General features: G+C 32.4%; 1 protein-coding gene and 1 pseudogene across 2 annotated transcripts; both read left to right on the top strand.

Annotated features, from left to right (window-relative positions):
* The first annotated feature begins 2,186 nt into the window (after positions 1-2,186).
* On the top strand, positions 2,187-4,763 carry LOC123213892 (rust resistance kinase Lr10-like). 2 transcript variants are annotated; one of them, XM_044633521.1, is made up of 4 exons: positions 2,187-2,983; positions 3,102-3,185; positions 3,311-3,352; positions 3,476-4,763. In XM_044633521.1, exons 1-4 carry the CDS (start codon positions 2,311-2,313, stop codon positions 4,624-4,626), a joined length of 1,950 nt encoding a protein of 649 aa, XP_044489456.1. In that variant the 5' UTR covers positions 2,187-2,310; the 3' UTR covers positions 4,627-4,763. The 2 variants fall into 2 exon arrangements, with proteins under 2 accessions (XP_044489456.1, XP_044489454.1); XM_044633519.1 differs by having other exon boundaries at positions 3,311-3,382.
* Positions 4,764-7,746: 2,983 nt separating this feature from the next.
* On the top strand, positions 7,747-10,952 carry LOC123213899 (annotated as a pseudogene).
* Positions 10,953-15,409: the final 4,457 nt, after the last annotated feature.

Here is a 15,409-nt window from a genome sequence, read left to right as displayed (position 1 = left end):
TCTATCAATGTTACAAGAGAAGTAATAAGATAAATAGCTTTGGAGTTGAATTCCAAGAATTTTGAAGTGAGTTTTTGTAAGTCAGATGTTTATAATTTTGTAATGTTGTTGTTAGAAATGGTTGGAGTGAGAAAGAGTTTTTTTTCAATGGAAACTCGTTCCAGCAAAATATACTTCCCATCATGGGCATATGACCAAATACTAAAAGGAGTAGATTTAGAAATCCAAGATGAGATTGAATGTGAAATTGGGATTACTAGAAAATTGTCATAATTAGGTTATGGTACATATGAGTGAATGCAACAAATTATCCATCAATTCCCAAAGTAAGAGAAATGTTAGAAGGAAGCATTGACTATTAATATATGCTTTTTAAACCTTTCGTTTCCACTTCTCAACATGGCTCAATAAATGATGAGATTTTAATTGAATTAGATTTTGCAGGTGCGTCGAAGCTATTGTTATTAGAAACGATAGAGGGAAGCTTGTATATTGATGGCAATGTTTGGTTTAATCTCCCAATAGAATGTGTAAATTTGAAACAAACCAACACTTACTAGTGGTTTCATATGAATGTGGTCAATATTTGGAAATTTGTTTATATGGTGAGTCTAAAATATTAGTAAAATCCTTAATGTTTTGTTGACCTTTTTATTTAATTGTTATTCCTTGAAAATTGAAATCTTATATTTTATTGTTATGTAGAAGTAGTCCTGGCCACGATTTATGAATCGACGGTTTTGATTCGAAATTATCAGTTCACGGTTCGAAAAATTAAGGACTCTAAGCCAAAATCGTAATAGAACGGTTTGTTCACGATTCGGAACCAACAGTTTCGATTCATGACTCTGGATCGAAACCGATATTGAACTGTTAATTCTAATATATGATCTTGATTTAATTTTTAAATTATTAATTTGTTAATTTACTTTTTATTATTAATATTATTTTGTTTAATTTAATATATAATAAAAGATTTTGATAATATTATATTATTAAAAATTATATATAATATTTTCTCATTCATTCTCGTTATTAATAAATTAATAAAATAATTTTAATTTTATTATATTTTTTTAATTAATTTTGTTATCACCTCCACGGTAGCCTTATGTAGCAGCTGGTCTGAATAACTTGGTTTAAGTTTTCAAGGAGCATTGAACACGAAATCTCACCCATCCCAACCACATAGCAGTTTCTCTTACCCTATCATCATGACTATAAATTCCTCGCAACTTTTCTTGACTTGATGAAGATTCTTATTGTTATTGAATGAAGAGGGTCCCCATTTGGTGCGTGCAGTGGACGCATAGTTGTGGGCCTAAGGTGTTATGATATTCTAATGTTGACTATAAATGTCATAACCGAGTCTACGTCCTTTCTTGCAGACTTGATAATTGAGTGGAAATTTCATCTCAGGTAAGTCATTTACGAAAAAAGTTCATACAAAGGAATAACATGGATGAAATTGAGTAACAAAAAGAAATTTTGTAAAGTGCATGTCTCCATTCAGTTTCTCATAAACATATTGTACGTAAGCTTCCAATGTACATTACATTGTATGTTGTCCATCCAAATTTGGGGAGGAAGAACTATGACAAAAGAAAAGCTGTCATTTTTTTCAACTTTCCTATTTTTCTTGTTGATCTTTCTCTTGATTTGCGAAACACATGGGGAAATGCATCATAAAACATGTTTAATTAATCATTTTGATTAAAAAAATCATAAATATAAGTATTTAATATTAGAGACCCAATAGTGTAATAAATTAAGATAACTTCTGAATACAAGTCCCTTTTAATTTTGTCTAGTAAATATAATAATGATGTGCAAAAGGTCAATAAAACATCAAGGATTTTATTGATATTTTACTTATACCATAAAAACAAATTTTCAAATATTGACCATATTAATAAAAAAATCACTAGTGAGTGCATATTTATTTCAAATTTACACTTTCCTTTTGGAAATCTTAGTAAATGATCAAACCTCCAGGACCGTAATAATTTTTCAAAAGGTCGTTTGAATTTTTGCCATGTTGAGTGGGCACCTTGAATTTTCTTCAAATCTAATCACTAGCAAAAGCCGTGTCCTACACATCGAATTGACTTGGAAGAGTCAAGCAATTATAAATCGACAAAGAGAGTAGAATTATATTAAGCTTTCAAACTTTAATGTGATTTAACCCTATCAAAAGCAAGTTTGTTCCCAGATGGCTACTGGTCCCTTTTAATTTTGTCCAGTAAATGTTACATATTTTCACTTTCCAACGTATTTTTATATCCAAATTGGTAGAACTTGGGAGAAACCATGGGAAGAGGGGAATCATCATATTCATCAAACACTATGTTTCCTGTGTTGTTCTTTCTATTCATGGGCGTACAACAAGCTGACTGTTCTTCTTCATGTGGAGACATCAAAGATATACGATTCCCATTCTGGTTAAAGGTCAATTCATCGGACACCGGTCATTCTGACTTCGAACTTACTTGCGAGAGCAGCAAAACCATCCTACACTACCGTTCTGGAAAATACTATGTGAAAGATATTTCTTATGTGTATAATATGATTAATGTCGTTGATGTTGACTTCGCCAATCGACGCTGTGGTGCCCTTCCATCCCAACCTCTTCGAATCTCTGACTCTTACGTCGTTTATTACAGCAGAAAAGAATTTCAATTAGAACCAACATCTTTCTCGTATTCAAGAGGAGCACATAAGTTCTACACAGAAGCCCGGTTTTTGAAGTGCCCATGGAATTTCAGTCATCCCTCTTACATAAAAGTTCCTTGTTTGAGTGGAAACCAGTCTCATGTTTATGTCTACTATGATAGTAGCTCAAAAACAGCCTATCATCACGATTCATGCTCGTTCATTTCAAGTATTCCTATGCTTCTTCCTCTTCAGACAAATCTTTCCTATCAAACCATCCAGCATTTTCTGCAGTTAGGGTTTGATCTTTGGTGGTACGAATCGGATCAACGTAAGCTTATTTATCTGTATACATACGTGTTGAGGTTGTGTTGAATATTTTTAATTGATTTATCTTTACTCAATTTTTGTGAATTATCTGTCCGGGCTTAATTTTTATTTCTTGCCAGGTTATGGACGGAGTGCTGGCTACTATCTGATTGTTTTATGGGAATACATGCTTGAAGCCTTACGCGAAGTAATTGAATTCTTTGGTATCGTTTCCATGACCAAATTGTTGTTCTTATTGCTCCTATATGTATTGACCAATTGTAGCACTCTTTGTATGGTTTCTGTCAAAATTATTATTCTCAGCTTTACTTCCGGTGTGATTCTGCAGGTACTATTGATTCAAATGTGGGCTCGTGGACGTATGTTATAGGTGCTTATCTCTCTGCATTCTTTCCGTTGGGTAATTAAAATCTTGCTCTAGAATTTCTGTTCTCTATGGCATGAACTCTTAGCTTAAAGCACTGAGTTAACTTTCTTTTTTACACGGTTGCAGTTGTTCTTATCGTCAGATTTATCTTTGCTCCGATGGTTTTACTTGTGTATATTTTCATCAAGTATAAAAAAACATGGAAAACAGTGGATACCGTAGAGAAATTTCTTCACAGTCAACAATCCTGGATGCCTAAAAGGTATTCCTACTGTGAGATAATTGCAATGACAAACGGTTTCAGCTATGAATTAGGCCAAGGTGGCTTCGGATCCGTTTACAAAGGGCAGCTTCATAATGGTTGTTTCATTGCTGTTAAGGTGTTAAAAAACTCCAAATTTAGTGCAGAAGAATTCATCAATGAAGTCTCCACACTCGGTAGAATTCATCATGCTAATATTGTGCAATTATTGGGATTTTGTTCAGAAGGACAAAATCGTGCTCTTGTGTATGAGTATATGCCTTATGGATCTCTTGATAAACACATCTTCTCAAAAGGACGTAAAGGAAAATCATTTACTTGGAAGAAACTCTATGAAATAGCTATTGGAACAGCTCGGGGGATTGAATATCTACATGGAGGATGTGATGTTTGCATTCTTCATTTTGATATTAAGCCTCATAACATCTTGCTTGACCACAATTTCATACCAAAAGTCTCTGATTTTGGCCTTGCAAAATTCTATCCGAAGGAAAATGATTTTGTGTCCATTAGTATTACAAGAGGAACAATAGGATACATAGCTCCTGAGTTAATTTCGAGGAATTTTGGGATGATTTCTTGTAAATCAGATGTTTATAGTTTTGGAATGTTATTATTAGATTTGGTTGGAGGGAGAAGGAATTCTTTTTCAATGGAAACTCCTTCAAGCAAAGAATACTTCCCGTCATGGGCATATGACCAAATACTGAGGGGAGGAGATTTAGAAATTCAAGATGAGGCTGAAAATGAAATTGGGATTGCTAGAAAACTATGCATAATTGGGTTGTGGTGCATACAAGTGAATGCAGCAGATCGTCCATCAATTACCAAAGTAAGGGAAATGTTAGAAGGAAACATTGACAACTTGGATATGCCTCCTAAACCTTTCTTTTCTTCTTCTCAACATTGCTCTATAAAGGATGAGATTTTAATGGAATTAGATTCTACAGGTTCATCAGAGCTATTGTTATCAGAATCAATGGAGGGAAGTTTGTATATTGATGGCAATGTTTAGTTTAATTTCCAAATAAATTGTGTAAATTTTAAATAAACCTGCATTCACCAGTGGTTTTATATTAATGTGGTCAATATTTAGAAAAATTTTTATATAGTATAAGTAAAATATTAATAAAATTCTTGATATTTTATTGAGCGTGATGTTTTATTGTTATTATTTGAATTCCTATATTTTAATTTATTGTAATAAAACTATACGTATTCATTTTAAACATATAAATAGATACATGTTTTATGTGTTTTTTTAAGTGATTGTGTAATTTTAAATTAAAGATAAATACCAATTATATAATGACATATCATATGTGTACTTATTTATTTATTAAGAAATGAATATATATAATATTGCTAATTTTATTGCTATGTGGAAGGATACAAATTTCAATTTAACACAAAACAAAAAGCAATAATTGGAAAATTATTTAAATTGTATAATTTTCTCCTCTATAATATTTATACATTTACCATTTTCTATTGTCTCATTTCTCATTGTTGTCTCTTCCTCTTCTTTTCTCATTTATTTATTTTAAATAAATAGCAATCTCTCTGTATCTTATTTTTCTCCTACTCATTTTCCATTGCCACATTTTTTTTTCCTATTTCATTAATTTCATTTCAATAAATGTCAGTCTTTTGTTCTTCTTCTTGTTTTTCACTTATTTTCTTTCAATGAATGTGAGTCTGACTCTTACTCTTCTTTCTTCTACTCATTTATTTTTTATAAATGTCAATTTATTTTTTTCATCGTGTTTCTCTCTTTTTTATCTTAATTAAACTAAATGCAAATCTATAGTTTATGGCGAAGATGACCAAAGGAGTAATAAAAGAAAAAAAAACAATTTTTTTTAGAAAAACAAAAAATAAAACATTTATCAGACCAGTCTTTACCAAAATGAGTGGTTCTAGTAGTTCTAAGTACTAAACAACATTAAAAAAGTAATTAGCTTAACAATTATTGGACCTTTGCCTCCTGTTGTCATCTCTCTCTCTTTCTCTATGTTCCCTGTATTGAGTATTGTCCTCTTCCTTCTCCCACCTTACTCAGCCGAGAATCCTGATGAATTCTGTCCACATGCAGCCCAAACGGACCAGAAATTAGATATCCCTTCCGACTCAAAACTCAACCACTCTTTTGAGCCCATTAAGAGATTGAATTGTCTTGCTCAAATTGTTGAAATAAGTGGTTTTTTATGTCCTATATCTATTAGTTTAATCTCTTTGTATTTTATCAAAAACTATAAATAGAGGTCTTGGTTTTAGTTCAACATCATCTCAAAAACAATTGTAGTTAAATATAATTATACTGAGAGAATTCTATTATTAAGAATGTTTTAGTTCATTCTCAACTTCGAAAATTTGATTTGAAACATGTTGGATTTTTCTTTCTTTCTTTCTCTTTTTTTTTTTTTTGGGTTAATGTTTTGATTATTTGGACAATGGTTTTTGACAAGAAAAATAAATCTTCAGTTAAATAAGTTTTATAACTTGAGTTTATGTCTGGCTAGGATGAGCAAAACTCAATCTATATATCTAGTATGACTCACGTTTGAGGGGTCCTCAGCATTGTTGCATATAACTTTTCTTTTTCGATGATTCTTTATTTTTATTTTTATGATTCTTTTTCTCCAACAATTTATTCTCGTTTTCTCTAACACCATTGTTCACTAAATGATTGAGCCAAACTTGAGTTTAAGCTAACTATTTTAGATTAGAGTCAAGCTTATGTTAGTCTTTACGTAGACTTGCCTTGACTTGAGCTTGCTTTGATAATCACTCTTTGGTTTCATCCAATATTACAAGTTCTTCTAGAGTTTACCTATCAAACGAAGTTGAGTAGGGTATCCTTTGATTATCAAAAAAAAAAAAATACTTGCCTTTAACTGTTAAAAGTTTCAATGATCTCCATAGAACAATATTATGTACATTTAATTTTGAGTATCTGATTAGGTATTTAGATGATGTATCATCATATGAGTATTATTTTATTTTTAATTTTAAATCACTTAATCATATGATAATACATCATTTGAATATTTAATTAGATATTTAAAATTAGATATACATAATTTTATTATTTTAGATTTTCTACTTGAGATAGGTAAAATACGAATATAAAGATTTAAGAAGGGGCCGATTAAAAATGGGCTTATGGGAAAGATTGATTAGCCGAGACATTGCCCAAAACCAAAAGCTTTTGGTCAATCATCAACATCAAGCCCAACAAAATTTTGAATTTCCCATGAGTTGGAGATTATAAATGGCCTCTCTCAAGTCATAACAGTTACTGTGTCATACGGCCGTCTCAGGCATTGGGGTAAGGCCTCTAACCATTAAAAAAATAATAAAAAATATAAAATTTTGTGAGCAACTCGTTAAAAGCTGGTGAAGACATGAACCCGGGTTATGGGCCTTTATACGTCAATAGGCTAATTTAGCCTTTTAGGTTTGCCAATTGATAGGCCTACCTACGACTCAACCCTTGGACATGATGAATTGTGTTACTGCCTTGCCAACATCAAACCCTTTCAGTTTCCTACCTCATACCTCAAGCAAGAGGTATGTAAAATTAATAAAATTAATAAAGCAAACACAGAAAACAGTAAATAGAAAAAACACAGAGGCTGTATTCTTTTTGCTGATTTCATATCTTATTTATAATCTCGCTGTAATTTGGTAACAAATGACAAAGCTAAAGTTCCAACAGGCTACTTCCATTATTAAAAAATTGTTTTCTGCAACCACAAAAGTCAAAGTCTTCTACCGACTCTGGGTCGTCCATTAGCTGCTGTTCAAACACGGTGGTCCAGAAGACTGTCGAACAAGCATTTTCAATTTCTCCAATCCATCGAAATTGGAAGTACGAGGAGGAACCATGAAGGGGAAAGAAGCATCAACTCTCTCAACCCATCTGTTTTCTGTGTTGATCTTTCTGTTTATCACTGAAATACAGGCTAGAAAGCTTGAAGAAGTGTGTTCTTCTTCATGTGGAGACATAAAAAACATAAGCTACCCTTTTCGCCTGAAGGGCGATCCAGTTGGCTGTGGCGACACAGACTTTGAACTTTCCTGTCAAAACAACAAAACCATCCTGCAACTCTATTCACGGCAGTAATATGTGAAGAAAATTTCCTACAATGATCAGGTAATCACTGTTGTTGATGTTAACTTAGCCAATGGAAGCTGCAGCCTGCCCAACAAATTTCTGCGACAAAATATTTTCAGAGACATATTCAACTTTGATAATGGCTTTCAAGGATTCCAGGCAAAGTAGCACGGAAACTTATAATAGGGTGCGTTTCCACGTTTCAGAAACGTTTCCGTTTCCGAAACTCTCAGAAACTTGTAAGAAACATTTCGGGTCATTTCGAAATTTTTGAAAAATTTTGAAATACTTTTCTTTTAGAAAAAAACTCGTGAAATCTATTAAACACATATCTTTTGTATTTTCAAACTAAAAATGTCTTTAAATCTCATATTGAATTAATCTCTTTTCTACTTTTCGATGTGTTACTCATCTTTTTCCTGACATATCATATAGATTAGTGTGTATTATTATTATTTTCTTACATATCTACATGTGTTTGTTTATGAACAATTTACAATAAGTTATATAATTATATTTTATAGTATTCTTTTTCTTCATTCTTTTTTTATTATTTATTTTTATATTATACAAGTTTATATATTTTTGTTATAACAAATTTAGTATTTATAAAAAACCCTTATATTTTTTATATTTATAAGTTTCCCCACGTTTCCGTTTTCTATATTTTTTAAAAAATGCGTTTCTACATTTCCGTTTCTGCGTTTCCACGTTTCTCCGTTTCTGTTTCCGTGCTACATAGATTCCAGGTAGCTGATAGATACACCTTTGCAAATTATATAAACTGCTCTGGAAATGTCAGGGATTTGAATTATCAAAGAGTTCCTTGTCTGAGTACAAATCAGTCTCAGATTTATGTCAATTATGGGGGAAGAAGTTTATCTGATCTGCCAGATTTATGCTCTTTCATTACAGTGGTTCCTATCCTTGGAACGGGTGTGCAGTTTTCTTCTTATGAAAAAATCATGGAGTTGCTTGAATCAGGCTTTGAACTTCACTGGTCAGTTGAGTGCAGGAATTGTGTTGATGCTGGTAGCTTTTGCTTTTTGAATTTAGAAACTTTGACCTGCCCAGTAAGCACCCGTAAGCTTCTCTTTCTCCTTATGCAATGGCTTTATGATTTGTTTGAAGTTTGTTTAAGTTATTGAATTAGAGATGCACAATGAAATAAGAGAAAATTTTGGGCAAACAAATTAAAAAATGTAACAAGACGCACAAATTTATGTGGTTTGCAATATATGTGTGCCTACGGAGCTGCCGGTCTTTCTATTGAACTGAAGAAAATCCTTTTAACATCTCCATAACTTAAAAGAGGGTTTCCCCAACCCAGAATCACAATAATGTCTTGATTAAACTTCTCCAGACCGGCCGATGAAATGGGCGTTTCATGGATGGAACACCCGTTTCACACACAACCCTGGTCGTTCTTCGTGAAATGAGCTTGTTCTGCCTTCCCGTTTTGCTTTCCACAATTTTCGAAGATGTACTTCTGGAAAGAGCAAGACTAAATTTTTGGAATGACTGCTCCTGTCTTGGAATGACCCTGTTCTTCTACTATGTCGTCTGTAATGCCTGTTCCAAGTTAACGCATTTTTGCAATATGAGCTACCATTGTCTAACATTGTTTGTAATTTCACAGTGTATAGAAACAGTACTAATTGGCATTTTGTTTCTGGTTTACTTGTGCAGATTTTTATCTGACGCAGAATTTATATTTCGTTGTGGCAAGTTCTCTCTTCGGTATACTTTCCTCCCTGGAATTTTTCTTCTTTGATATTGTGTTGGATACCACTAAATCCTTCAATTAACAACTTTTTTTTTACCTGCAGACCTTGCAGTGGTTCTGTATCTTATTGCTAGATTTCTCATTGCTCCACCAGTTCTATTTGCATGCCTGATCCACAAATGTAAATCAACCAGGAAGACAGTTGATAATGTGGAGAAATTTCTGCACAAACAGCAATCCTGGATGCCTAAAAGGTACTCATATTCTGAACTAATGGCAGTCACGAACAACTTCAGAGACAAATTAGGACAAGGGGACTTTGGATCAGTTTACAAAGGACAGCTTCATACAGGCTCCCTGATTGCTGTTAAGTTGCTGGAAAACACTAAGTTAAGTGGTGAAGAATTCATTAATGAAGTTTCTACAATTGGTCGAATTCACCATGTTAATGTGGTACAGTTGGTAGGATTCTGTTCGGAAGGATCGAAATGAGCGCTTGTATACGAGTTTATGCCTAATGGATCTCTTGACAGGTATATATTTCTAAAAGAAAGTAAAGTTCAAGCATTCAGCTGGGAGAAACTCCATGAAATTGCTTCAGGAATAGCTCGGGGTATCAAGTATTTACATGGAGGCTGCGATGTGTGCATTCTGCATTTTGACATTAAGCCTCACAATATCTTGTTAGATGAATTTTTCATTCCGAAAGTCTCGGATTTCGGCCTTGCAAAGTTTTATCCAAAAGATAATGATTTTGTGTCTGTAAGCACAATAAGAGGAACAATAGGCTATATAGCTCCTGAGTTAATTTCAAGAAATTTTGGAGCTGTGTCTTCCAAGTCAGATGTTTATAGCTTCGGGATGTTGTTGTTGGAAATGGTTGGAGGGAGAAGGAATTCTATGATGAAGGCAACTCATTCAAGCAGAGCATATTTTCCATCATGGGTATATGACAGAATAATTAAAGGGGAAGATTTAGAGCTTCCGAATGTTTCTGAAATTGAACATCTCATAGCAAAAAAGCTGTGTATAATTGGGTTATGGTGCATTCAAGTGAGGCCAGCAGATCGTCCCTCCATGACCAAAGTTATGGAAATGTTAGAAGGAAGCATCGACGACTTGCAGATGCCTCCTAAGCCTTTCTTTTCTTCTTCTTCCTCTCATCATAACTCTGGAGGGGAGACTCAATATGATCATTCTTCAACCGAATTGTTAGACTTAGACTCCGATTCAATAGTGGAGGAATACTCATGTTATGATAGCAATGTTTAGCTTTGTCAATGTTTTCGTTTGTTAATGTAGTCTAACATAGCGAGCCTGAGCTGTGGACTGGATAAACAACTTTGTGAAGATGCAAATAACGATTACAAGTGCAGTTAGGGTTTGCAAATAAAAGATGTATTAAAGTGCATGTAAAATAAGTGAGAGTGTGACGCAAAATAGCGTGAGCTAATCTTTTTCATTTATAATAAAATTTTTTCTAACTTTGTCCATAGTTTTTCTGTATTGAATTTTTCAAATATAACACTCTTAACACCGATCGACCTATTTAGAAGTCCTGCTTCACCGTTTCATATTTTAGAGTCTAACTTAGACCTGGCCACGGGCCGGTTTGGCCCGTGAACCGGACCGAAACCGGCCCGGCTAAACCCGGAACCGGAATCGGCAGACCCAGAACCGGGCTAAACCGAAACCGAAACCGTGGCTCTACGGTTCGGTTCCGGTTCACATAAATTGAAACCGTGGAACCGCCGGTTCAAACCGGTTTATGAACCGGCGGTTTACTGTGCTGAACCGAAAAAAATTTGAAAATTTTTTGATTTTTTTTTTAATTTTATTAAAAAAGGCAACGGTTCCCTGCGCAGGGAACCGTTGCCTTTTGAAGGAAATTTGCAGGGGACCTCAGTGAAGTTGCAGGGGACCGTTGGTCCCCTGCAATTTTTTGGAATTTCATTCACCCCCCATATTTCTAATTTTTTTAAAAAAAGTTTTTTTCTATATATATCACTTTAAATTCTATTCTCTCAAATCTCAATCTCTCTCTACTCTCTCACTCAATCCTTCAAACTCTCATTCTCATTCTTTAAACTCTTAATATTCTCTCAATCTTTCAATTCAATTAAATTTTCTTAAATTTAATTAAATTCTTTCTTAATTTTTTATTAATTTCAATTTCAATTTTTTTTATACAATTCATAATTAATTATAGAATTTATTTCTATAATTAATTTTATTTATTATTTTTTTATTATCTTTTATAATTAATCATATAATTTATTTATATAATTAATTTCATTTATTATTAAAAAATGGCAAGTAGTGGAAATTCTTCCGGTTCACGAAGATTTGGTCAATATTCACATATATCAAATGTGAATGAAAATCAATTTATAGATAATTTTCATTCACAAGAAAGTGAAAACCAATATGAAGAGGTGGAGCAACAACAACAACATCAACAACAGATGGAGATGGAACAACAATCTCAAAAAATTCCTACATCCGATATTTTCAAAATTCATTTCAAGAAAATACAAAAGGAAGATGGTAATTTTGATGTTGCTTGCAATTATTGTAGGCAAATTTACAAATTCAAACAAGGAGGTGGATACGGGACATTCAAAAAGCACTTGGAGTCAAAACATCCGAAAAAAATGGGATAAAGCCGAGGCCAAACACAAATAACCGGGTATGGTTCTTCTACACACAAATCTTTATTTATATATAGTGATAATAAAAGTAAAGAAGAATTTGCAAAAATGGTAGCAATAAATCACTTAGCATTTAGTTTTGGTGAAAATTTAGGTTTTAATAATTATTGTAAAACTGCATTAAATCCTGCATATAAAACTATTCCAAGAAATACATTAAAAAGAACATTATTTAGTTTATATAAAAAACAAAAAAAAGAGTTAATTCAATTTTTTACAAATTTTAATGGACGTGTATCTCTATGTAGTGATGTTTGGAGTGACCATTGGCAAGTTCACTCTTATATGGGTATAACTTGTCATTGGATAGATGATGATTTTCTATTACAAAAAAGAATTTTATCATTTAGGGTGTTTGATGAACGACATACGGCTGATAATATTTATAGAATAATTAAAGGAATATTAGAAGAATATAAATTACTTTATAAAATTTTTTCAATTTCATTTGATAATGCACGTTCAAATACTGCCTCAATAAATAATGTAATTGATATTTGTAGACCTAATTTAGGTGGTAGATTTTTTCATATTAGATGTGCATGTCATGTTTTAAATTTATGTGTACAAGATGGTTTAGAATGTCTTAAAAATTTTATTAGTCCAATAAAAATAGCAATTTCATATTTATGGACACATCCCCAAATTATGAAAGAATGGGGTAAATTTTGTAAACAACATAATAAAAGACCAAAAAGATTTCCTAAAGATGTGCCGACTCGTTGGAATTCAACATATGAATTACTCAACGAGTCATTTGATTATAAGGATTTATTATGCTCATTTATTTCACAAAATGTGCACAAATTATATTATATCCCCAACATTGGGATATTTGTTCAAAAATTTTAAATGTATTAAGAAATTTTAATAATGCAACATATACTTTAAGTGGGGTTTATTATCCCACTTCTCATTTATTTTTAAATGAAGCTGTTAATATTATTGGAGCTTTACAAGAAGCCGAACAAGATATTTTTTTACAAGAAGCTGTTTCTTTAATGAAAACAAAATGGTTAAATTACTATAAAATAATTCCAGAACTTTTTCTTGTTGCATGTTTTTTTGATCCTAGATTTAAATTAGATGGTGTCACAGATTATTTGACATTATATTATGAATGTTTGCAATTAGATGAAGTTAATATTCCATTAACTATAACTAATATTATGAATTTAATTAAAGAAATTTATGCTGAATATGCATTAATTTATGGTGGTTCTTCTTCCTCTCTACCACCTATTGCCCCATCATCAACCCAAAATATGAGCTATGGTGATTTTATTATGATGCAAAGGGGCAAAAGACCAAGAGGAACATTAGGCTCCACCTCGGAGCTTGATATTTATTTAACTACTATTTTTGAGTTTGGTGACAACAATATAGGTAAAGACTTTCCAGTTTTAGAATGGTGGAGTCGACACGCATCACTTTTCCAATATTGACAGCTATTGCTAAACAAGTTCTAGCAGCACCGGTATCAACTGTCGCAGTAGAACAAGCTTTTAGTCAAGGGGGTAATATATTGGATGAGAGACGATCAAGTTTGGCTCCCGAATCTATTGAAGCTCAAGTATGCGTGGACGATTGGACAAGAGCCGAATTACGACAACAAGAAATGAAAGTGGACTTCAATGAAGAATCGCTTGATTTAACTACGGATAGTTCGATGACGACAGGAAATAATACTCAAGATAGTGGAGGTGAATGATAAGGTAAGGGGGTACTGCCAGCTATTAGATATGCAAAGGTAAGAGAACTACGTAGGCTTTGATTCTTCTAAACCCCAAGAAGATACGTAGGAAGCTTAATTGAAAAATTAAGTCCAAGCCTTTCTTTTAAATTTCAATTATTGTAATTAATAATTTAAAAATTAAATCAAGATCATGTATTAGAATTGATGGTTCAATATCGGTTTCGAATCGAAACCGTCGATTTCGAACCGAAACCGTCGGTTCCGAACCGGGGCCATGAACTGGAACCGGTGGTTCCGAACCATAGACGAACCGTCCTGTTACGGTTTCGGTTCAGGGTTCTTATATTTTCGAACCGTGAACCGGCGGTTCCGAACCGAAACCGGCGGTTCATGAACCGTGGCCAGGTCTAGTCTAACTTATTTGTATGGGGTATATAGTTGATATTAGTTATATTAGTAGCTGACTAAAAAAGCTTGTTATCTATATGAACCATAAAGAGAAGCAAAGTGTTATGTTGTGCGGAAATCAAACAAGAATGAAATGCAAAGTAACCCGTGACTCCTAAAATTTTTACTCATATAAGTCCTCTTGTACACATTTGACTTAGCCCGTGCCCTATCCACCTACCTGCATTTTAAATCTGTCTTTCATTTGTTACTTTATTAGATATAATTCTATGAATTTAATTGAAGAAGAGTTTTATCATATAATAATAAAATTTATATTATTCTCGTGGGTAAGGTGTGTGGGGATGTTATAATAATGATATATGAATTAAATATTTTTACAAATTCATACATATTGAAAAACCTAGAACTTGAGAAAGTGAAGAGATGTCCAAACTTCATGCTATAAATTTTTGTCCAAACGACTATTTTACACTCAAGGTTTAGTGAAATAACAAATTTCTATATTTTAAATTTGAAAAATCAAATTTTACCAATAATATATTTTTATTTATGAATTTTACTATGCGAAAGAATAAAAAAGGTCATTTAATAAAAACAAAAAATAAAGTAAAAAAATTTATATATAATTTTCTTCTAATCACAATATTTAAACATTTATCTTTTTAAAATTTTCTCTTTTTTTTTTCATTTTTCTCTCTTACTTATTTCTTTTCAATAAAAGTCAATCTCTCTTTACCTCTTCTTTCTCCCACTTATTTTCCATTATCGGCTCTCCTATTTTTGTCTCTTACTCATTTCTTTTCAATAAATGTTAATCAATCGCTTTCTCTTCTTTCTTATACTCATTTTTTTTTTCCAACTCATTTCTTTTCAATAAATGTCAATCTATTTCTTCTTCTTTCTTTTCAACTCAAGTAAATATAAATTTAGAGTTATTAGGAGATTTTCTTAAAAAATTGAAAAATAGAAGAGTGATGGGAAAGATAATGGAAGGAAAAGTATGATCGATAGTGAAAATGATTGGAGTAGAAAGATGACTAATGGTGTTGATGGTGTAGACAACTGAAGAAGAGGAATGATCAATAATGGTATTGTTGATAATGGTGTTGTTGGTAAAGATGAAAGAGAGGAGAA

Source organism: Mangifera indica, chromosome 4, assembly GCF_011075055.1.
Source record: "Mangifera indica cultivar Alphonso chromosome 4, CATAS_Mindica_2.1, whole genome shotgun sequence".
NCBI classification, from domain to species: Eukaryota; Viridiplantae; Streptophyta; class Magnoliopsida; order Sapindales; family Anacardiaceae; genus Mangifera; species Mangifera indica.
Note: the sequence above shows the minus strand (reverse complement) of the source record. Positions and strands in the feature narration are given on the sequence as shown.

Excerpts from the sequence above, each read along its gene's own strand:
- LOC123213892 (XM_044633519.1), top strand. The coding sequence starts at position 2,311 with ATGGGAAGAGGGGAATCATCATATTCATCAAACACTATGTTTCCTGTG. Across the intron at positions 2,984-3,101 it reads GTGGTACGAATCGGATCAAC|GTTATGGACGGAGTGCTGGC; the intron begins GTAAGCTTATTT and ends ATTTCTTGCCAG. Across the intron at positions 3,383-3,475 it reads CTCTGCATTCTTTCCGTTGG|TTGTTCTTATCGTCAGATTT; the intron begins GTAATTAAAATC and ends ACACGGTTGCAG.